The 25,888-nt window shown below is 44.4% G+C and overlaps 1 protein-coding gene across 2 annotated transcripts; it reads right to left on the bottom strand.

The window, feature by feature from the left end:
- Nucleotides 1-856: 856 nt before the first annotated feature.
- On the bottom strand, nucleotides 857-25,304 carry GHITM (growth hormone inducible transmembrane protein). Of its 2 annotated transcripts, none has more exons than XM_075934803.2 (9): nucleotides 25,147-25,304; nucleotides 23,533-23,686; nucleotides 21,084-21,183; nucleotides 18,370-18,481; nucleotides 15,674-15,815; nucleotides 13,677-13,785; nucleotides 4,377-4,565; nucleotides 3,077-3,254; nucleotides 857-2,414 (listed from the first exon to the last, which is right to left on the bottom strand). In XM_075934803.2, the coding sequence occupies exons 2-9, from the start codon at nucleotides 23,662-23,664 to the stop codon at nucleotides 2,327-2,329; spliced, it is 1,050 nt and encodes a 349-aa protein (XP_075790918.1). In that variant the 5' UTR covers nucleotides 23,665-23,686; nucleotides 25,147-25,304; the 3' UTR covers nucleotides 857-2,326. The 2 variants fall into 2 exon arrangements, with proteins under 2 accessions (XP_075790918.1, XP_025045398.2); XM_025189613.3 differs by having other exon boundaries at nucleotides 25,125-25,259.
- Between the last annotated feature and the right edge of the window lie 584 nt (nucleotides 25,305-25,888).

Raw genomic sequence — 25,888 nt, 5'->3', positions numbered from 1 at the left:
GGATTAAGCACATGTAGCAGTCACAGCAAACTTAAGAGTGCTACCTATAGTATGAGACTGCAACGTGATCTACTGATGCAAAAGGAATTTAACAAAATTCTTCCTGACAAGCTTGCTCTCACCTCAAACTGTCATTTGGAGCAAACTGTCATTTGGTAGTGCTGACCAGTTAAAGATTCTCTAGCTAGCACTTCTCAAATTTAGCGCCTAAAAGTTATACTTCAGGTCCATGGGCTGAGAAAAATTTACATGAGTTAAAGATCCTAGCATTTATTCTACAGAGTATAGCCCTTGTCTGTAGTGTTAAGAAAATGCATCTTTGGGCATGTGTAGACTGCATGGCTCTGTCAACCGACAGTCAATGAAGCAGGGATTTAAACAATCCCTGCTTCATTAAAATAAAAATGGCCGCCATGCTGTGCCAACAATCAGCTGATCTGGCACAGCGCGGCAGTCTAGACGCGGATCGGTTGACAAGGGAAGCCTTTGTCGACCGCTCCTGTAAACCTCATTTCACGAGGCATAAGGGAGTGGTCGACAAAGGTTTCCCTTGTCGACTGATCCGCATCTAAACAGCCTCGCTATGCCGGATCTTCTGATTGTCAGCACAGTGCGGCGGCCATTTTATTTTAATGAAGCAGGGATTATTTAAATCCCCACTTCATTGACTATGTCAGATAAACTAGTTTACATGGCTCCGTCGATGGAACCATGTAGTCTAGACATACCCTCAGTGATGGAAATCTAGTGTTGTGGAATCCATTGCAAACAATTATGCAGATACTCCATACAGAGCGAGCACTGTGAACTACAGCATAAAATATTATTTGAAAGGAGAAACGAAAGACCAATGAACTGCTGGTTTTGGACTTTATTGTTTCAGGACTCAGGATACAGACATAGCACACAATCAGATGAAAGGATAAAATAAATTTCTCAATTGAGGATTTGATTTTTGCCAAACTAATAACTAGACTGAGTACAACAGTAGTTACATAAGCCTCATTTAACTATAAGGATTTCCAAAAATAGCCTGTGCCCAAAATTTTCACAGGCTTACCTGTTATCCCATCTTATAAAACGTGCATTTGACAAATCAAGGATGGTATTATAACAATGGAACATAGTTGTAGAAATTCACCATCAACATTAATGAGGCACTTTTGTTAAATATGGTCAAGAAAATACCAATTTTATGGAAGTAATTTGGTAAGAGCTAAAGGATTACCGGCCCAACGTCCTTGGTTCTGGGGCCTGGAGAACACAGGTCAAAAAAACAAAATAGAGTTTGCCTTCCCGCTGTTCCAGTACACTCATTAGGCAGAGTTCAGAGTGGGACTGGTCACTGCAAGCTCAGATCACCACCAAACACAACTTAGTTGATTTCAATATTTTAAAAAGCTAGTTGTTTTTATATGCCAAAACACACATTATAGCCCAAATTATATTTTGGTTCTGGAACCAACACTACAATAGTTTGATGTTCCCAAAGTTCAGTGCAAAGGCAAATACAGAGAACGAACATAAGGATGTTGGAAACGTTACAGCCACACTGAACACTAACTTTTCAAGTGTCCTCAGGAAAAGTGCTGAAGTTTTATCTACCCACAGGACAAATACACACAGTAAGAGTACAAGCTTGGTTACCAGTGCCACACTGCCTTTCCAAGGCCTTTGTGTTTCTCTGTGTTCACTGTAATCCTTTCTAACATTTCAGTTGAGATGCTAAAATGGTACCAATTGTGACAAAGTCGAGTTTTAGTAAGCAGGGCTCTGGTTCCTTTCACAAAGATTACCCCAAGGCCATCAAAGAGCAGCAATGGCTTTCACTCAACACCAACACTTTCTGTTTAAGCATAAGGTTCCGTATTCCAGTATCAGTCTCGAGGTTTCATGTGCCCCTTTCTGTATACTTGATTCTACATTCAGGGGATTAGTTTATTTTTATTATGCAATGATGGTAGACACAGAAAGTGATAGTCCCAGAATAATGATGTCAAACCTTTCAGTGAAGCAGACTGATTCAGTTTTGTTTACTAAAGTTTAGAATATAATTTACTGAAATATATTTCTCTCATTGTGATGATCAAATTATGTACAAGTGTTTGCACTGCAATTTAAATATGGCCTGTTCACATGAGAATTAGGTAATGCATCCTTGAGAGTCATGTTGTACAGAAACACTTTAATAATAATATTGAAGTGCGTAAAACTTTTGATGTCTACATGACAGCTGCTTGTACACCAGATTAACTTTTACTAGGCATACTCTCTAAGCAGACAGAGTTTGGTGAAATATCAGATGGTTGAAAAGAAAAATCTCAATTCATTTCCTCCTGTTACTCCCACCAATGCCAAGCATGGTGGCCACCCGGATAAAGATGTTAAGTGTATCCATGTAGATACCCATACACCTAAAAAAACAAAAACGAAAAAACACACAAAAAAGCCAGTTAGTGTCATGAATTTACATTGACTGACAGTGTTGCTTCTAACTCTACTTATAGTAAATTAAACTAAGAAAATGTTAAAAAATACATAAATCAGGTTGAGGGCCTGAGTGTCACATGGCTTGATTTTTGGAATACTACATTGTTTATGTGCATCTTATTTTTCTGACATGAACTGTGTGATCATTACAAGCAGAAACTTGTAATTGTTACAGACTTCAATTATGACAGACAGCTCTTATTTACATTGGTTTATATCATATCCTGGAAACTGGAATGACAAACCAAATTTAAGCCATAGATGGATAAAAAATGCACAGTAATTTTGCACTTACAGCTAAAAAACGTATTGGAACTAGGATTTGTCCCAAAACAACTGAGCTTTCCATAAGGTCAGTGGAACCAGGATTTAGAACAAAGTTTGAACATTGGATAGACTCACTTTTTCTTCCTCCCAATAGCTTATTCCCTTTTCTTTTAGAGTCAGTTATACATACAAGAAAAAATGGCTCATGAATCAAAAGGCTAACAGAAATATTCCTTTCCAACCCAAAAATATAACAGACATTCAAAATGTCTTATTTCAGATTTGGCTTTACACACAAAAAAATTATCAGATCACTTACGAGTTAATGGGGTCATATTTTGCCACTCCATATACTGAAACTGGGTGTGTCTCTGCACGTTTGATAACTTTTTGTGTGTCATACAGAAGGAACATGCCAAACAGGATCAATCCACCATAAACTGCTACAGAATACAGCCCTGCTCCAAATGCAGATGTAGGAGGCAGGAACATAGATCCTGAAATAAATGTGCAAAAAAGGTGTTAAAAGCAAGCCTCTGTGTTGCATGTATGAAGCGGTTAGTATTAATTGAGAAAGAACATGATCATACATTATAAATCATGCAAAGAGCATCCTGCAAGAATGCTTACATTTTCATGATGCTTCTTGTATATGCCAAATACTATAATGGATTCTAGCAGACACGAACACTAATGATCATATGATTAGACTACCATAATGCACAAGCGTAATGAGGTCCACATGCAACCTTCACTTCAGCATTTTGTGACTTGAGTGTTTAACTATCCATCTTTAATTTAAATAATGAGAACTCATACTCCTTTTACAGTTTCCTTAAAATATCTTTTCACCTAGTGGGTGAAACAAAAACCCATTTTCATATGAAATACTTCCATGTCAGATCATTTCACAAAGCAATTCTATCAAGTATGTTACAAAATCAGAATATACAGAAAATACATTTAAGAGCTAATCTGAATTAAGTTTAACTTGGCAATTTTAATATTTGCTACTAATAGACACCACTACAGTTTTTTGCTGTGTTATGCTGTATTTTTGCTGTGTAAAAAATATCTACGGTAAAAAAAAAAAAAATCTATGAAGTCCACATCTGTCAGTATTCTGTATGGAGAGTATTTATGGCATGGTTTTAAACCAGCAAAAACATTATTTTAACAGGGATATGAAGACAACTTGCTCTGGTACCAGTCTATAATGCAAACAATGTTGGAAGCAGAAGCTAGACAAATTAAGACTGGAAATGAGGTGTAAATGCAGAGATTGAGAGAATTAAGCATTTAGAACAATTTACCAAGGGTTGTGGTGGGTTCTCCACCACAGACAATTTTTTAAATCAAAATAGGAAGTTTCTCTAGTAGATCAGCTTTAGGAATTATTTTGGAAAGTTCTAGGACTGCTATTATACAGGTCAGACTAGATCAGAGATTCTAAATCCAGAAGAATTGCTGTGAAGATATCAGCTTCTGAAATACCATCTAGCCAGGTACTTTTGGGTATAACTCTTAGTCAAGGCCAGTTTCATTGTAAAGATAGCTCACCGAATTATGCACTATTTTTGACTTTTAAGAGTCTAACAACAAAACAGTATTTTGCTTACCAACTGAAGAAGCCAAAACAAGGCCCAGGCCTACTCCAAGTGGTCCTCCCATGTTCAGAAACTTTTCACTTGGTGCGCACATGGCCACAGTTGAGAGACCTCCTACAATTCCTGCTGTGTACCAAGCAGCTCTGATTAGCAGAGGACCACCCAACAAGGTCAATGGAGCCACCACCGCACCCATGACTCCTAAGTGAAGAAAAAGACAAGCAAGTTTGGAAAATGTAGTTATGATCAACGCTGCATATATTGAATTGCTAAAGATAAATGTCCTATCCCAGAGTGTTTTTCAGCCACATCACTGAATCAATAGGTCAAACTTTGTACTAATGTACACACTATTCAACACTATATTGAATCCTATTGAGCTTAATGGGTTTGCAAAAGGAAGATCCAATGGAAAATGACGCGGAAGATATTCAGTACAATGCCGCAAACTTACAGCAACAGTATTACACTTCACTGTATGCCAAGCTTTATGATCACTATACTAGGTGGGTCCCATACAAGCCAGTAAACGCAGTAGCTATACATATATGCAATATTATCACATTAGCAGTTCTGAAATCCACATAAACTGCAACTCCGCATTAAGATTCTAACGAATATTGCTTTGAAAATAAGCAGTAGTGTCACTTGAACCCATTAATACATTTTCAGTGAGACATTTGCAATTCTTCCATCTGGACAGAAAATTGAGTGTGTGGACATTTAACGTGTCAAATAATACTAACCTTTCAGGAGTTACAAAAAGCAGAAGAAAGAGGATAAATGCTCTCTCTGATATATACTGTGAATACAAGTCCTTCACAGAGACACGTCAGTTTCCTAAGAAAGGGCTTCAGATGACAGACCTCGTTTAACAAACAAATTGCAGGAAATAAGAACATAAGAATGGCCATACTGGGTTCGACCAAAGGTCCACGTAGCCTAGTATCCTGTCTACTAACAGTGGCCAATGCTAGATGCCCCAGAGGGAGGCAACACAACAGGTAATCCTCATGTGATACTCTCCTGCCACTCATTTAGAGTATAGACTGTTCAGGAACAACAGGCTGGGGAGAAAAGGAGGAGGAGTTGCACTACGATTGCTCTGAACTCCAGTATAAAAAGAGGGAGAAAAACCTGTTGAAAGTCTATGGGTTAAGTTTAAAGGAGCAAACAGCAGTGATGTTGTGGTTGGTGTCTGCTACAGGCCACCAAATCAGGTAGATGAGGCTTTCTTCGGACAACTGAGCGAAGCTTCCAGATCGCAGGCCCTGGTTCTCGTGGGGGACTTTAATCACCCTGACATCTGTTGGGAAACCAATACGGCAGTACACAGGCAATCCAGGAAGTTTTTGGAGAATGTTGGGGATAACTTCTTGACACAAACAGGGAGGAACTAATAGGGGAAGTAGAGGTGGGTGACAACCTGGGAAGCAGTGATCATGAGATGGTAGATTTCAGGATCCTGACCAAAGGAAGAAAAAAGATTAGTAAAATACACACCTTGGACTTCAAAAAAACCAGATTTTGACTCCCTCAGAGATCTGATGGGCAGAATCCCCTGGGATGTTAACATGAAGGGGAAAGGAGTCCAGGACAGCTGGCAGTATTTTAAAGAAGCCTTATTGAAGGCACAGAAAGAAACCATCCCGACACGTAGCAAAAGAGGCAAACATGGTAGGAGACCGGATTGGCTTACAGGGGAATTCCTTGGTGAACTTAAGCACAAAAAGGAAGCTTACAAAAAGTGGAAACTTGGACAAATGACCAGGGAGGAGTTTAAAGGTATAGCTCGAGAATGCCGAGGGGTTATCAGGAAGGCTAAAGCGCAAATGGAATTGCGACTGGCTAAGGATGTGAAGGATAACAAGAAAGGTTTCTACAGGCACGTTAACAAGAAGGTGGTGATCAGAGAGGGTGTGTGGCCCCTAATGGATGAAGGAGGTAACCGAGTGACAGATGATGTGGGGAAAGCTGAAGTACTCAATGCTTTCTTTGCCTCTGTATTCACGGACAAGGTCGGCTCCTGGACTTCTGCGCTAAGTGACGCAAGATGGGATGAAGATGGACAGCCCGTGGTAGGTAAAGAACAGGTTAGGAACTATTTAGAAAAGCTTAAACGTACATAAATCCATGGGTCCAGACTTAGTGCATCCGAGGGTACCGAGGGAGTTGGCAAATGTCATTGAGGAACCTTTGGCTATTATCTTTGAAAAGTCGTGGAGATCGGGAGAAATCCCAGATGATTGGAAAAAGGCAAATGTTGTGCCCATCTTCAAAAAAGGGAAGAAGGATGATCCAGGGAACTATAGGCCAGTCAGTCTTACCTCGGTTCCTGGAAAAATCATGGAAGGGATCCTTAAGGAATCCATTTTGAGGCACTTGGATGAGAGGAAAGTGATTAGGAATAGTCAGCATAGATTCACAAAGGGCAAGTCGTGCCTGACCAATCTGATTAGCTTCTATGATGAGGAAACTGGCTCGGCGGACATGAGGAAGTCAGCGGATGTTATATACCTTGACTTTAGCAAGGCTTTTGATACGGTCTCCCACAATATTCTTGCCACAAGTTAAGGGAATGTGGATTGGATAAATGGACGGTAAGATGGATAGAACGATGGCTAGAAGGCCGGGCCCAGCGGGTAGTGATCAATGGCTCGATGTCAGGATGGCGGTCGGTTTCTAGTGGAGTGCCCCAAGGTTCGGTTCTAGGACCGGTTTTGTTCAATATCTTTATTAATAATCTGGATGAGGGGATGGATTGCACCCTCAGCAAGTTTGCGGATGACACTAAGCTGGGGGGAGAGGTAGATACACTTAAGGGCAGAGATAGGGTCTAGAGTGACTTAGACAAATTGGAGGATTGGGCCACAAGAAATCTGATGAGGTTCAACAAGGACAAGTGTAGAGTCCTGCACTTGGGACGGAAGAATCCCAAGCATAGTTACAAGCTGGGGACCAACCAGTTAAGTAGCAGTTCTGCAGAAAAGGACCTGGCGGTTACAGTGGATGAGAAGCTGGATATGAGTCAACAGTGTGCCCTTGTAGCCAAGAAGGCTAATGGCATATTAGGTTGCATTAAGAGGAGCATTGCCAGCAGATCCAGAGATGTCATTATTCCCCTTTGGTGAGGCCACATTTAGAGTATTGTGTCCAGTTCTGGGCCACCCACTACAAAAAGGATGTGGATGCACTGGAGAGGGTCCAGCGGAGGGCAACTAAAATGATTAGGGGGCTGGAGCATATGACCTATGAGGAGAGGTTGAGGGACTTGGGTCTGTTTAGTCTGCAGAAGTGAAGAGTGAGGGGGGATTTGATAGCAGCCTTCAACTTCCTGAAGGGAGGTTCCAAAGAGGATGGAGAGAGGCTGTTCTCAGTAGTGACAGATGGTAGAACAAGGAGCAATGGTCTCAAGTTGTGGTGGGAGAGGTCCAGGTTGGATAGTTTTTCCTAATATTTCACTAGGAGGGTGGTGAAGCACTGGAATGGGTTACCTAGGAGACTCCACTGCTTCCCATCATAAAGGTGTTTAAGTCTCGGCTTGACAAAGCCCTGGCCGGGTTGACTTAGTTGGAATTGGTCCTGCCTAGAGCAGGGGGCTGGACTTGATGACCTTCTGAGGTCTCTTCCAGTTCTATGATTTTAAGACAGAGGCTGGGGACACCATTCCTACCCATCCTGGCTAACACATATTGATGGACCTAACCTGCAGGAACCTATCCACTCTTTTTTGAACCCTGTTAAAGTCCTAGTCTCCACCAAATACTATGGCAAGGAGTTCCACAGGCTGACTGCACACTGAGTGAAGAAAGACTTCCTTTTGTTTGTTTTAAACCTGCTACCTATTAATTTCATTTGGTGACCCCTAGTTCTTTTATTGCAGGAATACATAAATTTTCCCTTATTTGCTTTTTCCACACCAGTCATGATTTTATAGACTATCATATCCACACCAGTCATATCCTCCCCCCCTTCATCTCCTCTTTTCTAAGCTGAGAAGTACAAGTCTTTTTAATTTCTTTTCATATGGGACCCGTTCCAAACCCCGAATCATTTTTGTTGCTCTTTTGTGAACCTTTTCCAATGCCAATACATCTTTTTGAGATGAGGTGATCACATCTGTATGCAGTAGTCAAGATGTGGGCCTACCATGGTTTTATATAGAGGCAATAAGATATTCTCGGTGTTATTCTCTATCCCTTTTTCCACAATTCCTAACATTGTTTGCTTTTTTTTTTTTTTTTTTTTTTGACTGCTGCCGCACAATGAGTGGATGTTTTCAGAGTTCTAGCCACAATGACTCCAAGATCCCTTGAGCAGTTGTAGCTAAATTAGTCCCCATCATAAGCTGCATTATATTCAAAAAAGACAAATGCAGAGTCTTGCACTTGGGATGGAAGAATCACTGATACAGGCTGGGGACCAATTGGGTAAGCCGCAGTTCTGCAGAAAAGGAACTGGGGATTACAGTGGATAAGAAGCTTGATATGAGTTAGTGTGCCCTTGTAGCCAAGAAGGCAAATGGCATATTAGGGTGCATTAGGAGGAGCACTGCTAGCAGATCTAAATAAATGATTATTCCCCTTTATTCGGCACTGGTGAGACCATATCTGGAGTATAGCATTCAATTCTAGGCCCCCTGTTACTGAAAGGAGGTGGATGCATTGGAGAGAATCCAGTGGAAGGCAACAAAAATTATTAGGGGGCTGGAGCACCTGACTTACAAGAAGAGGCTGAGGGAATTTGGGTTTATTTAGTCTACAGAAGAATAAGGGGGGATTTGATAGCAACCTTTAACTACCTGAAGGGGGGGGTTCCAAAGAGAGGCCGTTCTTAGTGGTGACAGATGGCAGAACGAGAAGCAATGGTATCAAGTTGTGGTTGGAAAGGTCTAGGTTGGAGATCAGGAAAAACTATTTCACTAGGAGGGCGGTGAAGCACTGGAATGGGTTCCCTAGGGAGGTGCTGGAATCTCCATCCCTAGAGGTTTTTAAATCCCAGATTGACAAAGCCCTGGCTAGGATGATTTAGTTGGTCCTGCTTTTAGTAGGAGTTGGACTCGATGGACTCCTGAGGTCTTTTTCAACCTTATGATTTGATGTAAGAATACTCAATACAAAGTACACAACTAGATGGTATTCATATCAGAGTGGGCATTACTGGTGGTGTTCCCACTTATACATGAAAAACAGATTATTCACTGATGATTTTGTGACAACACTGAGTAATTGGCTTACTTCAGTCACTTGCATGTGTCATGACCATGAGGGATGGGCAGCATCCTGGGGATTAAAGGGTTAACTGTTCCTAGACAGGTAGCAGTCAGAAAATAGAAATGCAGATAGGGATTTCAAACTAGGAGAAAGGAATTTTTGGTTCTTCCCTCCTTTGTCCCTGGGCAGTTGACTCTCCAGATTCTGAGGGGGGGATACAACATGTCCCTCTCCAAGAAAAGACTTCATCTGTAAGTAGGGCAAAGTCTAGATAAATCTGTTAGGTTTTATTGTTTTATGGTTTTGGAATGGGAATCTGATGTCTGTATATTTAGAAATGGGTTTCCTTTCTTTTGAAGCTAAGTTTCAGCCCATGAGAGTCCCCATGAGTATGTTAATTGGTGACTTTTTCCATCTAGTTATTATGCTCGCAACAGGAGGATTGTTTTGATAATAAAAGTTCTTTCCTTTTTATTAACCCGATATTGGTTTAGTTCTGTGTCCTGGAAAATCTGTCTGTGGGATCTGCATGCCTCTGACTAGAGGGCAGTTACCACAGACTGCAATTCGTATTTTCTCTTTTCTTTTTCAAGCTCTTTGGGGAAAAGAGCTGGGGTGCCCTAGGGTTGGTTTCAAGTGTCCACCTGTTTGTGGGTAGAAAAGCTCTTGATGGTGGCAGCGGATTTTATCCCCAAAAATCTAGGTTTTTAAGATTTTTTGGGGGGGAAGTTTTATACCAAAGCCTGGAAAGATAAGGCTTTGGGGTACTTTTGCGGGCCCCCATTTTTGCATTCATTGGGCCAGAATGGGGAATCAGCCTTGACAGCATGTTACTAGAATGATGAACTCTTGTTATGAAAACTATTGTGCAAATGAGTGAACCATAAGATATAATTCAAGTTATGCCTTATTTGCCCCCATCAGAACTGTAGAAATATTATACTGCACTAGGGATGTAAGCGACTACATGTTATACCTCCCTTACCTGGGACTCCCTGGTTTGGCAGAACTACAGATGCTCCTGGACCACAGAGGCCAGGGACAGGGAAGTTGGGCCATGAGGAAGGAGTGGTGAGAGAAGCAGCAACTCAGCCAGAAGCCTTTTTGGGGAGGCGGGGAGGTCTGCGTGGGGTGCTGCAGAGCTCCAGCCCCAGAAGCAGCCATGGAGCCCCTGCTTGGGGAGCAGTGGGACCGGGCTGGAGCTCTAGCCAGGAGAAGCAGGCAGTACGGGCCATGATGGGAGGGGCCTCCCCGGTCCTGCAAACCCCTCGTTCAGGACTGATCATGTCCCAAGGGTGTTGGACAAGGGAGGTCCAACTAGCTGCCCCTCCCCCCACTGCTACCTTTGTATCAGTCCCCACTGCACCTCTGCCTTTAAAATGAAGTAAGAGCTGCAGGCTGGGATAGCGAGTGCCTCCACATCGACTACTCGATTAGCTGATCAATCAAAATTTAATATCCCTATACTGCACATTGATTTACACAACTTGATGCCATAGGATTGCTGATGAGGTGCTTAGGACCAGTATTATACTTACACAGCCATGCTATCATAAAGCAATCATTCAGCTGGTAAATTGAAAAGAGCTAGAAGATGAAAATAATGGTATGTACTAATGTGGTATTTATTGTAGGTTTGAGCTGAACATGCATTCTCAGAGAAGTATTTCTGTTTAATATGTTAATTTGAGTGTACTTTTTATATTTTAGAAATAATTAAAGCTCTCTCAGGCTCTTCAAGAAGATGCTTTACCTGTATTAGCAACTCTGACCATGAAATCAAAAGTGATAAGAAAGAGAAACAGGGTACACAAGACGAAGAAGGAAGCATGAGCACATCTGCTCTTTTGAAGAATTTCTCTCTTGGGCCTCACTGAAAATAATCAACAGGCAGCGGAACTTTTTTGGGGGTCATTCTTTTAAAATTTTCAAAAATACATTGAGTGCTCTTATAAAATTCCTTTTAATGAAGTCTTTCAATCTTTTTTTAAAGTCCCTTCAACTAAACAAAGGAACAGCCTTGCTTTCTTAACTGCAAATGAGGTATCTAAAGTAATTATTTTTTTAATATCAAGGAAACATTTGTTCCATTTTTCTAATAATAATGAAATAGAAATTATTGATTGTTGATCATTATTTCCACGTTCTTACTGAGCTACTGAAAATTTACTGAAGGTCAACAGGAACTTCTGGTCAATCAGAGTCATTTTAAGAAATCACGTCAAGTTCTTACACTGACCTTTGGAGAGTCTGGTGCATTCACATACTCAATGCTGCCACCAGGTCCTCAATTTTTATTTAACCAACATGGCAGAAAGACAAGCTTTGGCTTCTTTTAAGGGATGGAGAACCTAAGTCCCAGAGGCTGGATCTGGACCCCGAGGCTTGGGGCTCCCCATAGCATTGGGGAGCCCATGATGGTGCTCTGGCCCCACAACCCTGCCCCTGCAGCTCCTCCCATGGGGCTGGAGCACCAGGTTCTTCACCGTGGGAGGGGAAGAATGAGGAGCCCTGAGTTATGTGGCCAGACTCAAGCAAGCGAGAGCCAGATCCGACCCACAAGGTCTGCCTGGTGTGGGAGGAAACAGTTCAGAGATGTTAGATAGAATGCAACTTAATAGCTGTGTAACTGCATCAAATTTTAGCAGTTACACGACTATTCGATAGTCCGAGGTGGGGCTGGCAGCCACTGCGCTCCTGGGGAGCCCCTTGCCACCCCTTTCTATTAGAGGCAGCAGCATGGGATGGCAACAGCCCCTATCCATGGGAGGTCCGAGTTGCCTGCTGACAGAGGATGCTCTGTGGGATGTCGGAGCAGCTGCTGTCCATGGCAAGCCCAGACACACTATGGACAAAGACTGCTGTTGCGGAGCAGCCTCTGTCTGCAGTGGGCCCGAGGTCCATCACAGACAGATGCTGCTTCGCAGCAGGCAGCGGGACAAGGAAGGCTATTACAAGCAACAGTATAGGGAGGGGCACAGGCAGCACCGCGGAGCTGGTGCTGGGGGAAACCAGCTTTGAAGTAGGTCGGAAGCAGCAACAGTCAGGGAACAGTCCACAGAGCTGGCATGTGTGAAGAGTTGGCTTTAAAGTCAGCTCCTTGCATGTATCAGCTCCTGCCCGCCTCCCTCACCCTCTGCACTACAGGAGTAGCAGCGTAGGGGTGTAGGGGTGGGGGTGTACCAGCTTCCACCTCCTCTCACCCTTGCTGCCTCTTTTACAGAGGCAGTGAGTGGAGGGGAACAAGTGTAGTCGACAGGATTAAGCAATAAGCCCAGGCTTACTGGTTAATCATGTAGTCCTCTACACATTGACATCTCTACAGCTCAATGTGTTGCTGCTCCCTCTTCCCATGGCTGGTGCAGTAAAGTTCTGCCCCACAAAAATCTACTAGCCCAAGTCCCCCTAGGTTTAGCTTTGCAAGGGTTATGTGGGGACTGCATTCTGCTTCTCCATCAGGGAACATGTCTGTGAGGTGTGTGCGTGTCACACCTGACTGATTTTTCTGTGGTTCAGTGTTCCTCGATCCAAAAAAAGGTTTCCCACCTGTTTTCAGGTAGCATTTTTTGGAAATGGTTAGATGTCCCGTAGCAATTTAGTACAGTGAATAGAGGATTAGGATTCCTCAAGTGGAAAGACAAGTCTGTAGAATGCAGATATCTACAGTACTATTCTATGAATAATAGCAAGAGAGAAAACGCACAGCATACATACCAATGCTAATAGCCATTCTAACCTTATGAAGGATTCGTTATCAATTCATTTATACATAAGAGCACAGTGATGTCCAAGCAACTGATGCTGCATAGCATACTTAGGGCAAAAGACATCTGCAGAACTGACCCATAAACCCTAGCCAAAGTATGGAAGGCATTTTGAAGAATATTCATTAACAGCCGCACAGAAGGTGCTATGAACAGGAATGAAGAGAGCTAAAAGGAAGTTACAGCCTCCCCAAAAACAACAGTTGTGTCATTAAAGTTTTGGGAGACAAAACTTATTTTCCCCTTTAAAAGTAGGTTTATCTTTTAGCAAACCACAGACACAGTATTTGATATTAAGCAGCTGAGAACTGACACAGAACATTAAATGCACCAACCTGCATGAAGCATCCAGGCAAGGTGTTTAGCACCAGGATTACCTTCATAGGATATTGACCTAACCAGTATCCCAGCACCAATCATAGCTGCAAAAGTTGCACCAATTGCCTGCAATATAAAGTATTACCATATAAGAATTCAAGAGCACACAGATGTACACACTTCACTACTCTGCCTCCAAAGTCCTATTGTTTATATTAATTTCTTTACTAACTTAAGTTAGTAATACCCCTCTGCACAATTATCTTTCAAGAGCAGAAGGCTGCACACAAAGCGAAGCACAAACACAGTTAACTGACTTCCACAACTATTCTTCACACAGTAGCCCAGATCCAGCACTCATTCTAGCAGAGCCCCAGAGAAGTAAAATTTTTTTACCCACGAAATCTTAGGAATGTATAAATCAAGTGGAATGCCAATTGGTGCTGCATGTCTAAAAGCCCTCCAGTACAAGATATGCCAGGGAACCAAACACACACATGCGGAAGCAGCTGACTGGGTAATTCCAAAGGTGTCCCATAATGGTTCACTGTATCACCATTTATGATGTTTCATGTACATAAAATATTTAAGCTTTGCCATTTGTCCTTGTACATGCCTTCTTACCAAGCCCCATGCAAATACCATCTGTCCCTGCTCCCATTTGTTTCCAAACCATGTCTTGCTCAACTTGTCTGCTTCTTGCTTGAACAGGACTGTTGGCCTAGCAGCTATTAGATGGTTGACTGAGACCATTAGCTGCTACTTCTGGTTTGTTCTTACCAAAACCACCTTACAGGACATTTACACAACTATCCAAATTTCCCCTTTTCAGTACACATGCTCTGCATATTATCAGCCACCCCTTTGAACATACATCTCTTGATACTCACGTATGTATACCTGGACATTTTACTTTGTGTAATTAAAAATTGTGCAAAATTCTCTTGCTCTTTGTTTGTCCAAACAGTCATTCCAGTTTCAATCATTTTGGTAAGTTATTTCAAAATACTAGCCAACAACACAGACAACAGCAAAAAAGACTCTTCCAGGAGTAGAGAGTTAAAGAAATCCCTACAACAACCCAGTTCAAATTAGGGGGGGGTGTTTGAGGGCGTTGTGGGAGCCTCCAGAGCCCAGCCACTCATCCCCCCCGTTGCCACAGGGCAGCCCCCAGACAGCCGCACTCTCTTCCCTGCAGGGCAGCAGCATCCCCCAGGGCTTTTTTTGCCCCCACTTTACTGTCCTGCCAGGGGTGCAGCCTAACCCTTCTTTGCCCTTTTATCTTCATTTTCCCAGCTCTGACAAAGAGTGGTGCTCTGCTCACAGAGCCCTGGACTCTGCAGAATCCAGCGACCTCTAGTGGCAGCCAGAAATCTTGCAAGATTCTGCATTGTGCAATCGTGTAGAATTGCCCCAGGAGTAGAATTTACAGCAGCCTGAACATTTGGAAATTTGGACCCAATATCATTGCTATAAAAATGCACAACTGATAAATGAATTTGAAAAATCTGGTACAGATGTCATTTAATACTAAATTTTCAGATAGTCCACACATGCACAAATGCCAACGTGCATGTTCACAGGGAGGAACAAGCAGGACACACACATCTCAAGACTTCCAAAGGATGTGGCTGAGCATTAAGGATGTAAAATCCCATTTAAAAAATTAACCGGTTAAACTGTGTAACTTGTTAAACCAGTCTGCTGCATCATGCTGAGGGTGGAGGATCACTGAAGCAGCTCGCTTCCTGTGACAACCTGTACACTAGAGTACGGAGGAGGAAGTTTCTTTTTTTACCCCACTCCCAAAACACCAAACAGAAATGTGTAGATGCACCTTATTCAAAGAAACACATATTGCTGTACTGTTGGTACCAAGTGATTAGGGCAGCTTTAAGACAACTAGACACATTCCCTAAAGTTTAATGTCTTAGATTCCAAAAGTTAGTATTAAGAAAACCATGTTTTGAAGTAATCTTTTTGGTGATTAAAGAGAAAGCCTGTATAACCTTACCAGCCAAGAACCCCTCATCATAAGGCTCATGAGTGCAGGCGATCTACTGACTGCTACAGCAGACAGTGCTGTCAAACCAACACTTCCTGCAAAATACATGTAGGTAGAACGGATTCGGTCTTTCACATACTGAGGCCAAATACTGAAAGAGATGAAATTATAAATAGTTATTTGGCTATTTTTCATGTTTTAATTGATCTCACCACTTATTCTTAGTTCTGATTCAAACTTACAAATATTTAAAAGTAATGAAATCCATCTTACAGTGGCATGCAACTTTCAAGCTAGAGATATTTGTCACAATCTGTAACAAATCCTAAAATATGGTAACTTCCCTTCCCCCAGGCACAAAATTATGTTGCTTTCATGGAACTATAGTAGTTAAACATGGGATGACATTCTACAATAAATGCAGCTATTTTACAAGAAAGCAGTTTTACACTTCCTGGGTGCATTCCTTTCACCCGTGTCTACATACCCATAGAATATGTATGATTATAAGTAATTTAATTAAAATTTCACAAATTGCTAAGTCACAAGAAAAATGATCGCAACTAGCTATGTTTCGAGATAAGGAATAGCGTAGAAATTTAACCTTAGTTATGAACAGCTTCTTCATTACTATGTTTAAAAAAGAAATTCTATGAAGGACGGACTTTCTTCCAGCTAGTGGAAGTTTATAACAGTTATGCATGTTTTCTACCACATTCTGTTTTACAAACTATTTTCCACATAAATTTGCAGACAACCTGAGAAGTGCAAACTTTCCCCATTCATATTAATGTGTCCTAAATGACAACAGAGAAGGTTGCCAATTGTATTCTGAAGATTGGCACCATAGGAGGCCAATGAGAGTCATCACAAGGTATGAATACATGAAGCTTGGAATACTGCTTCTTTCCTATCTCCTTCCATTCTGAACCTTGTGATAAACTTACTAAACTGTGTAAGATTTCCTTCTAATGAAGCCCACACATTTATAATTTTTAAACAGCTCATTGTTGGAAGGCTTCATTAGCCAGGCTGCTCCACCTCCAATGTAGACATGGAACAGAGTGTGTCATGCGGGTAACATTTTGTAAGTTAGTGCTTGCAAGAGACAGGTAGATAGGGAATAGTTAAGATCTTATTAAAATGTTTAAATTTTCTTATAGCTCTTGGCAAATTCAAGCAGCTATTTTTGCTTCCTGAACAGGGTCTCACAGGGACTCTAGGTAGTGTAGCTTTAACTAGCACTTTCACAGAAATTAGACCATCTACCTATATCAAAACTCACAACATTTCCCAGACAAGAAGACAGATACAATTTTAGAAGGGGCAGGAAGCAAAAACATGCAAAGTTTGCAAGATAGAAGGTGGGATATTTATAGTAGTCAGCCAAATTACATGTATACCCAAAGCTTTAACATTTGTTTTCAAGTTACAGGCAGTCCTCGAGTTACGCGGATCCGACTTATGTCGGATCCGCAGTTACGAACGGGGCACTTCCTCTCCCTGGTCTCGAGCAGACCAGGGAGAGGAAGCAAAGCGGAGGCGGAACGCGCGGCCAGCTGACAGCCCAGACGCTTCTGGGCTGTCAGCTGGCCGCGCGCTCCGCTCTGCTCCCCCCCCCCTTCTGCAGACCAGGGGGAGGGGCAGCAGAGCGGAGCAGAGCAGAGCGGCGGAACGCGCAGCCAGCTGACAGCCCAGACGCGTCTGGGCTGTCAGCTGGCCGCGCGCTCCGCTCCGCTCCCCCTCCCCCTGGTCTGCAGACCAGGGGGCGGGGGAGCAGAGCGGAGCACGCGGCCAGCTGACAGCCCAGATGCGTCTGGGCTGTCAGCTGGCCGCGCGTTCCGCCGCTCTGCTCTACTCTGCTCCCCCTTCCCCTGGTCTGCAGACCTGGGGGACGGGGAGCAGAGCAGAGCAAAGCCGCGGAGCCCGAGGGCAGCAGGATAGCCACGCGCATCTGGGCTGTCCCGCTGCCCGCGTGTTCCGCCGCTTTGCTCCCCGTCCCCCTGGTCTGCAGACCAGGGGGACAGGGAGCAAAGCAGAGCAAAGCCACGGAGCCCGAGGGCAGCAGGATAGCCACGGCGCGTCTGGGCTGTCCCGCTGCCCCCGTGCTCCGCGGCTTTGCTCCGGACGCCTGTGGTACAGCAGCTGGGGCGCTGCCGGTTGGTCCCGTAGCGCCGCTCTGGGTGCCACTGGACCAACCCAGCAGCACCCCAGCTGCTCTGCCCCAGGTGTCCCCTAGTCAGCAGCTGCTGAAAATGACCAGTGGCTGACTACAGGAAGCCCCTGCCCCGGGCTTCCTGGAATCAGCCGCTGATCAGTTTCAGCAGCAGCTGACTTGGGGATGCCTGGGGTTCTTAAGTTGAATCTGTATGTAAGTCAGAACTGGCGTCCAGATTCAGCCACTGTTGAAACTGATCAGTTTCAGCAGCGGCTGAATCTGGACGCCAGTTCCGACTTACATACAGATTCAACTTAAGAACAAACCTACAGTCCCTATCTTGTACGTAACCCGGGGACTGCCTGTATATGTAAAAATCAATGCTTTCTGCCAGAAACCAGGATTTTTCTTTAAAAAGAATCAGTTTAAAGTCATAAGAACTACGTGTGCACAGGAGGAGACTGGTTAAAGAGAAATTGGTATGTGAGTAAAGGCGAGTTTCAACTGATCTAGCCTTGTTTTGAAATGAGCCTGATATTTTGCTTACACAGCTTTTTCAATGGCTCCAATCTCATTGGACATTCCCATTCCATAATAACACAGAGCTCCAAGACCAACAGCAGCCCCTCCAGCAACAATCCATCTTCCCATCTGGTCAACTGCAGAACAGAAAATAAATATTAATACTTCTATAAGTGTTTTTTCTGGGGACTGAGTAGAACAGTTTTCCAATTTCAGTTTAATTTTATATAATAAAACAAACAAACAAACAAACCTGAAAGGGAAAAAACCTCAAGACTTATAAAACTGAATGTCCAAAGAAATAAAAGCTTTACCTGTTAATGTATCATTTTATAGGAACTTGTCACTCACACTACTTGCTTCTCTTCCATATGAAACTAAATTTATAAAGGAACATGATACTGCTTCAAATTACAGCTAGCTATCAATGTGATTAAGAAAAATGTTTTATGTTTTAAGTTTCTCTTATTACCATAGGAAACAGCCACTTCGAAGACTATGAAGTGGAACAAAATCAAAGAATGAAAAAAAACCCAAGAACATTGTCACTCACTGATTAGTTAGATGAAAGGAACATATCGCTAGTTTAGTTTCTTCATTAAAACAGGAGAGAGAAAAAAAAAAATCAGGTCTCTTGTCCTTATGCCCTCTCAACATTAGTTTCTAAACCTATTCTCAATTGACAACCATTAACAAATTTTTAATTCATCAGAAAGACCTGAAATTTGATGTTACTGACACTGCTGTAAGATGAGAAGTAGCAATTTTTCTTATTTCCAGTTGCATGGTTTGTTTTTAATTGGAAAAATTCTTGTTAAAGATTTGATGTAAACAGAGCTCCAGAGTGCATGTGTACAGTAACCACCTTGTAGTCTATGTGGCAAATCCATATTTAAATAAGCAGAGATGTGAACTTCATGTGTATCTGAAGCTAGCACATTTGGCATCTGCCTTGCTTACATTATGACAGTAGATTACATTCTCCAATGCTATATGCTTCTTGCTAACTACAAATGCTGGCACCTCTGGATCTGGCCAGTCCTGAATCAGGGAATTTTCCAGATCAGGGGAGGTTAATGCCAGCCCCTCTGCTGCTGCTGGCTACTAGGAGTTGCTCTCTAGTGGCAGCAGAGGGGACAGTATTGACCAAATGGGGACTGGAGCAGAGCTCGGGGTAGTGGAGGAGGGAGGAACGTCATGGTGTCCAGGGAGCCCCAAGGCTGGAGGCCAGGACTGCCAGCACCTGCGGAGCTTTGCTCCCAGCCTCTGCGGCTGAGTGCAGGGCTCCACAGTTACCCTGCCTCTTCCTTCCCGAGCACTCACATTCCAGTCCCCACTTGGTCAATACTTGCCCCTCTGCTGCCACCGGCTGCAGGGGCTGTGCTCCTGGCCACACCAGACTCAGGACTCTGTAACCACCCTGCTTCTTCCCTCAAGTATCCTCTTGTCCCTAACTCCTCCTCCCTCCCTGAGATTCTGAAGTGCTGCAAAGAGCTCATTTGTGGTGCTCTGGAAGCTCTGGGAAAGAGGGGAGGAATTGCTGAGTGTGGGGCCCAGTTCCCTTCTGCCCCACGGTGAGTGCTCCAACCTGGAAGCGCCCATGGGGATGCCAGACCACAGAAGTTCTGACCATACAAGTCCAACTGGGACTGTAAACTGGCTCAAATTTCAGTGATTTCAACTGAACTATACTTGTTGACACTCAGGCTCAGTTTGAGCCAGTTCTCTTTAGTCACTTGAGGTGATTGTTTAAAACCTTGCCAATTCAAAAGCAAATAGTTATTTTTTAAAATTATACAAGCTGAGAGTAGCTGATCAGGAAGAGCAGACCCTGGAACTAGAACTTCATTTATTTTCCTTCTTTCTGCACCCCCCCCACCTTCAATTTTACACTAATACTAGATCTGAATTCTGTTACTAACATACTATACGACTTGGGAAACTCCCTTAACCTTTTTGCCTTTGATTACCCATCTATAAGAGAGAGAGAATAATTTAGTGATATTGCAACTCCACAAATATAAATCCTACATATAAAAGTAATATCTCTGCTTCTTAAAAATATATTTAACTTATTAAGAAACTTACCACTTGATGTATGAATGATTAAAAGAGGTGTCTTAAGAAATTTCTACAATTTTACAATGGTTATCACCAGGGCTCAACAATCTATGTAATCTACTCGCCTGTGGTGAGTAAATTACATCCCGGAAGAGCCGGGTTCGGGCAATCTGCGCATGTGCAGAACGATCTGTGTATGCGCAGAACGCCGGACAGCGCAGCTGGCGAGTGGGGCTCGCCATGGCTTGGTGAGCCCTGGTTATCACTACTTAAACAAGAAATTGCTCCATGTCACAGAGAAGCATAAAAATCAATTTTAAAACATTTATTTTCAAAAGCATAATTGACATTACGGATGGGAATGGGTAACCGGAACCCAGGAATGGCCCACTCTGGCGAGAGGGCTGCTCCAATCCCACAGAGGTTGGGAGCTGCCCTCTGGGCGGGCAGGGAGGAAGGGAGGGAGGGCAGGAGCAGAAGCTGCTGCCAGTCCCTCCATGAAGGATCCCGCTTAATTAGTTAACTAGTTAATCCTAAGGTTTAATCAGTTAAATGATTAACCAGGATTTTACATCACTAATTGACACTTTGTCAAACTAAGTCAATGATTTTAAATTGATTTATTTTAAATAAGTTTAACAATGTGTGTTCAAACATTCTGAATACTAGAAAAAAAACCTTTAAATGCAGTTTCCATTGCTGGCTCAAAAGCTGCTTTTTTAATTTCTTGATCAGTTCTTCCTCGCCGAACTCCCATTTTTGCTTTGGAGGCATACCCCTATTATGATCAGATAGAAAGGAAAGACAGTTAAAAAGACCCTAGAACAGGGATGGGCAATAATTTTTAACTGGAGGCCACTTCAGAAATTTTTGAAGTGGCCCTGGGATGCCCTTGTAGGGGCAGAGCCTCAGGCAGAAGGGGCGGGGTCAAGATACTTCAATGCTTCCCCATCCACAGACCCAGATTGGTCTGGGGGTAGGGGAATGCGTGAAATTTTTGCCCTTCCCCTCCCCCCCCTCCGAGAACTGACAGCTGTTCTGAACAGCTAGAGGTTCCCACTAGGTGCCCGCACCCCTGGCAGTGGGAGGAGACTTCACACACTGCCCCAACCCACTAGGCCAATAGGGTCTGAAGGATCATGTGAATTGTCTCGCTTCCTGCCCTCTGGTATGCAGAGCTTAAGTGCCTCACCCTCCCCCAGCTCTAGGCCCTGATTGGCCCAGGGGCAAGGGAGCAGCAGGACTTCCATGGGATGGATTAAACCACTTGGCAGGCCGAGTCCTGGCCATGGAGGCCCTTTTGCCCACCCAGTCCTAGAATAAAGATTTACATAATTACAAGCAGTAGCTACAGAATAACAGCAACAATTGTTTCAGTGCATAGCAATACAAACATCAAACAAGTGAACTGCATTATTTCATAGTATAAGTAAAAAAGGAGTTATATTTAAGATTACCAAGCTCTGCTGCGTCAGCATCTGTCTACATTGAGGCCAGACCCGCCACGAACAGAGGCTGCTCCGCAGCAGCAGCAGCAGCAGCCCCTGTCTGCGGGAGCTCAGGGTCCCCCACCCCACCCCAAACTGCTACCTTTGATACAAAAGTGGCAGCGCGAAGGAGGGCATGGTGGTGGGGAGGTAGCTCCATGGAGCCAGTGCAAAGGGTGGGGGGAGAAGGTTGCAGATAGTCATTTGCAGGGCTCGCCAGCCGCACTGTCCGGCAAACTGCTCATGCGCAGATCGCCGGAACCCAGCTCTTCCAGGTTACAATCTACTAGGGCGAGTAGATTGTATAATTTGTCGAGCCCTGGTCATTTGGATTAACCAACAAGTCTAGGTTTCTTGGTTATTCATTTAAATGACTGAATGCTGACATACCTAGCAGTTACACGTGCACCAGCTCCCTCCTGCCCTGCTCCCCCCGTTGCTTGTGTGAGAGGTTGGGCAGGCAGTTTCATGGAAGCTAGCATGCACAGAGGGCTGGCTTAACAGCTGGCTCCCGCTGCCCCCCACAGCTGTTGCCTCTGTGGGAAGCAGCGGGGAGGCGCCACCCTCCCCCCAACCTCTAACAGAAGCTACAAAGAGGAGTGGAGAGAGTGCATGTAGTCAACATTATTAATAGGCCCAAGCTTACTGGTTAAATGTGTAATGGACTACATGTTGACATCCCTAACTTCCTTATCTACTTTCTCTAAACTAGTTATTTTACAGACCTTCAATCATACCCCCGCAGACTTAGCTGCCCTTTTTCTACCTTGAGCAGTCCCAGCCTTATTAATCCCTGCTGATATGCAACCTGTACCATACCTCTACTCATGTTTATTGCCCTTTTCCAAGTCTAACATCTTTTTTGAGATGGGGCAACCACATCTGCACACAGTATTCAAGATAGGGGCATATTATAGATTTATACAGAGGCAATATAATATTCTCTGCCTTATCTCTCCCTTTTTTAATAAATTCACAACATTGTTTCCTTTTTTGACTGCCACTGTGATGTGGGTGAGGAGCTGCTCCAGCCAAGCTGGAGCAGTCCCCTGGACATGGTGGGCATGGCCAAGCACAGTGGGGAGTCTATTCAAGCCCAGACAGGCTACTGATTAACCAGTTAATCCTTTACATTCCTAATCTGAACATCTCCAATAAGTGCTGTTATTCAAGATGCACATGACATTTAAATAGGAAGGCAATGCAAGAAATACCACTCAGTTCTAAGGATGTTAGATAGCGTGTAATTGAATAGTCATCTAACCACTCAAAATTTTAGCGGTTACACGACTATTCGATAGCCCCCAGAGGTGGAGCTGGCAGCCACTGTGCTCCTGACCCCACTTCCTGGGAATACCCACCTTCTCCCATGCTGCTGCTGCCTCTCTATCAGAGGTGGCAGGCGGGAGCCAGTCTGTGAGGAAAGCCAGTTTAAAAACCTAATTTTACAGTAGGTTGTTGCTTCAATAAGAAGTTGAAGTGTTGTTGCCTTATTAAGTTGGGCATTGCAATTAGCTCACTTACATTTTCATCTGCACCAAAATGTACCTTCTAGTAAGCATGGAAATGGCTTCATGGGCCTAATTTGAGACCTTTTCTATAAGCATTTCTCATCAACGTTTAAAAAAAAGCTACCTTACCTGGTTAGGTTGCAGGGTCCATTGATTTGCTTTTATGCTGGAATTCCTCAAAGTTGGGAAGACCCGTGAAAATGCAGGACGGAGACTCCGGCATGGCAGTGTCCGTAGACACACTAATCTTGCTGCCAGCATGCTACTGATTCAATGAGTATTCCTGTAACGGCATAAGAGGAGATTATTTAGGATATGGTTACTATCATAAAAATCACAAATAAAGCAGTGAGAGTATTTGCCCATTATGTAGCAGAAAATTAATTGTATTGATTATCAAGTACTGTAGTATTAAAAACAACTCAGCAACTACAAGATGTTCTGAAGTTAAATACAGCCTGTACAGATATAGATGAGTTGGAACAGCACACACTCTAGATTAGAAAGACAAGAAATTGATTCCCCTTGTGAGCATGGAGTATGAATCAAAATTCTCATAAGAGGGAAGATTTTTCTTCCTCTAACTTATCTGAACAATCTCTCACGTGATCATAACCAATGACAGTCCAAATGGTTTGAGATTAGGAATGTAAAATCCTGCTTCGTGAGTTAACCAGTTAAACTTTAAGTTTAACTGATTAACTGAGGGCTGACAGCTGGAGCACCGCCACTACCACAGGCAGGGGCTGCTCTAACTCTGCTATTTCTGACCCCATGCTGGATTGCAGTGTAAGAAATGGATTTAAACAAGCCATTCTCCTACAGAGGAATTTCATAAGCCAACTTCAGAGTGTGGAACTGACCTTCATACGTAAATTTTACAGCTTCCCTTGGCCTGAACAAAGACTTGAACTGGATAGCATAAAACCAGCTTTCTTTACATTCAACTAGGGATGTGAAGGACTAGTTGACTAGATGCTTCTCTCCCCCCACCTTGCTGCCTCTATCAGAAAGAGCAGCCAGGAGGGCAAGGGAGGAGAGAAGGGGGTGCTTGAAAAGAATGTGGAGCCTGGTGTCAGCTGGGGACTCCCTTGCTGACCTGGGGCTCCATGAAGTGCTGCCACTTTGAAATGCCAGGTGAAGCCTGACACCAGGCTCCTTGTGAGCACCAGCTCCTGCCTTCCCACAGCCTCCCATACCAAGTCTCAAACTGACACATGCATCTGACAGAAGTGATTTTTTTTATCCACAAAAGCTTATGCCCAAAAACCTGTTGGCCTTTATACCCCACAAGACACCTGCTTATAACCGATACCATCAGCTCTCCAAAGTAACAGAGCTGAGAACCTGGCCAGACTGTCGGGTGGGAAGTGTGAGGAAGAGAGACCAGCCTGTTCACCCCCTGCCCGCCTACTTACTCAGACCACACCGCGCATTGCCCCGAAGGCCGGGAACTATTTGGGGGGACGCTGGCACGAAGGGCAAAGGGGGCGAATTACGGCTGGGACCTGGGCCCCGCCCCACCGTCTCCCACACCACTAGCGCCCTTCCCATCCCGGCCAGACTTCGAGGCCTCCCCAGGGCACGGCCTAAGCGTCCCGCTCTCCCCAGGACCCTGCATCGCCATACGCCAAAGGGGGGCAACCTCTCCGCACCCCCCGCGCTGCAGGGCGGAGCTCCCCCTCCGCCACGAGGGGGCGCCGCTAACGGGCGGGGCTCACCGCCGGCTCCGAGACCCCTCACCTGCCCACGCGCCGCACCGACACCCCGCCGTGTGTGCGAGCACAAATTGTGCGTCACTCGCGAAAACGGTCACGGGGGAAGCCGCCGGCGGCAGAGCTGAGTGGCTGGCTCCGCCGCACGTGATCTTGACGCGACACAGGGCCGGTGGCTTCGCCTGGCTCCGCGGCCATATTGGATGCGGGCAGCGAAATTATTTCCCTCCCATACGGACTCAGGGCAAAGAAGCCCTCTTCAGTGTGGCATGGACGCTTCTGCGCAAGCGCGAACCCTGCGCAGGGTCTGGGGCGGTAGCAGCCTCGAGTGAGAGCATGGAAGGCGGAAACCGCCATCTTGGCTGAGGGAAAGGCAGCCGGCAGCCATTTTGAGCGACGGCGCGGAGTCGCTTGTGGCCGGCGTGGGGGGCTTGGTGCCCCGTGGCTTGCGGGGCACCCACCTTCCGCCGGTGGGAAGCTGGAGCGACGCGGCCCTGGCTGTTTTCCATCCTTGTGGCTCCCTCCCCCGCTTTCTGACAGGCGAGAGGAGAAGGCTGCTCCCAGGCAGCGCAAACTGCCCCGAGGTGCGTCAGGCGAGCTACGTCCGCTGCCGTGTATCCCGAAATGGCGATGCCCCGCCTTCCAAACAAGCCCGTTATTTCGAAATAGAAGGGGCGCGCTCTTCCGACGGCGCTGGGAGCCTCGTGCCATGAGGAGTGAGGGGTGTGTCGGGATGGCAGGTTATTGCAAATGAAATAAGCTGCTTCGCA

This window comes from Pelodiscus sinensis, chromosome 8, assembly GCF_052426305.1.
Source record: "Pelodiscus sinensis isolate ZL-2025 chromosome 8, ASM5242630v1, whole genome shotgun sequence".
Taxonomy (NCBI): domain Eukaryota; kingdom Metazoa; phylum Chordata; order Testudines; family Trionychidae; genus Pelodiscus; species Pelodiscus sinensis.
Note: the sequence above shows the minus strand (reverse complement) of the source record. Positions and strands in the feature narration are given on the sequence as shown.

Bases quoted from the DNA above. Each gene is read 5' to 3' on its own strand.
- GHITM (XM_075934803.2), bottom strand. From the start codon at position 23,664: ATGCTGGCAGCAAGATTAGTGTGTCTACGGACACTGCCATGCCGGAGT. The intron at 3,255-4,376 runs GTAAGCAAAATA...CATTTATTTCAG, and splicing joins TGTTTTGGCTTCTTCAGTTG to GATCTATGTTCCTGCCTCCT. The intron at 2,415-3,076 runs GTAAGTGATCTG...TTGTTTTTTTAG, and splicing joins AAATATGACCCCATTAACTC to GTGTATGGGTATCTACATGG.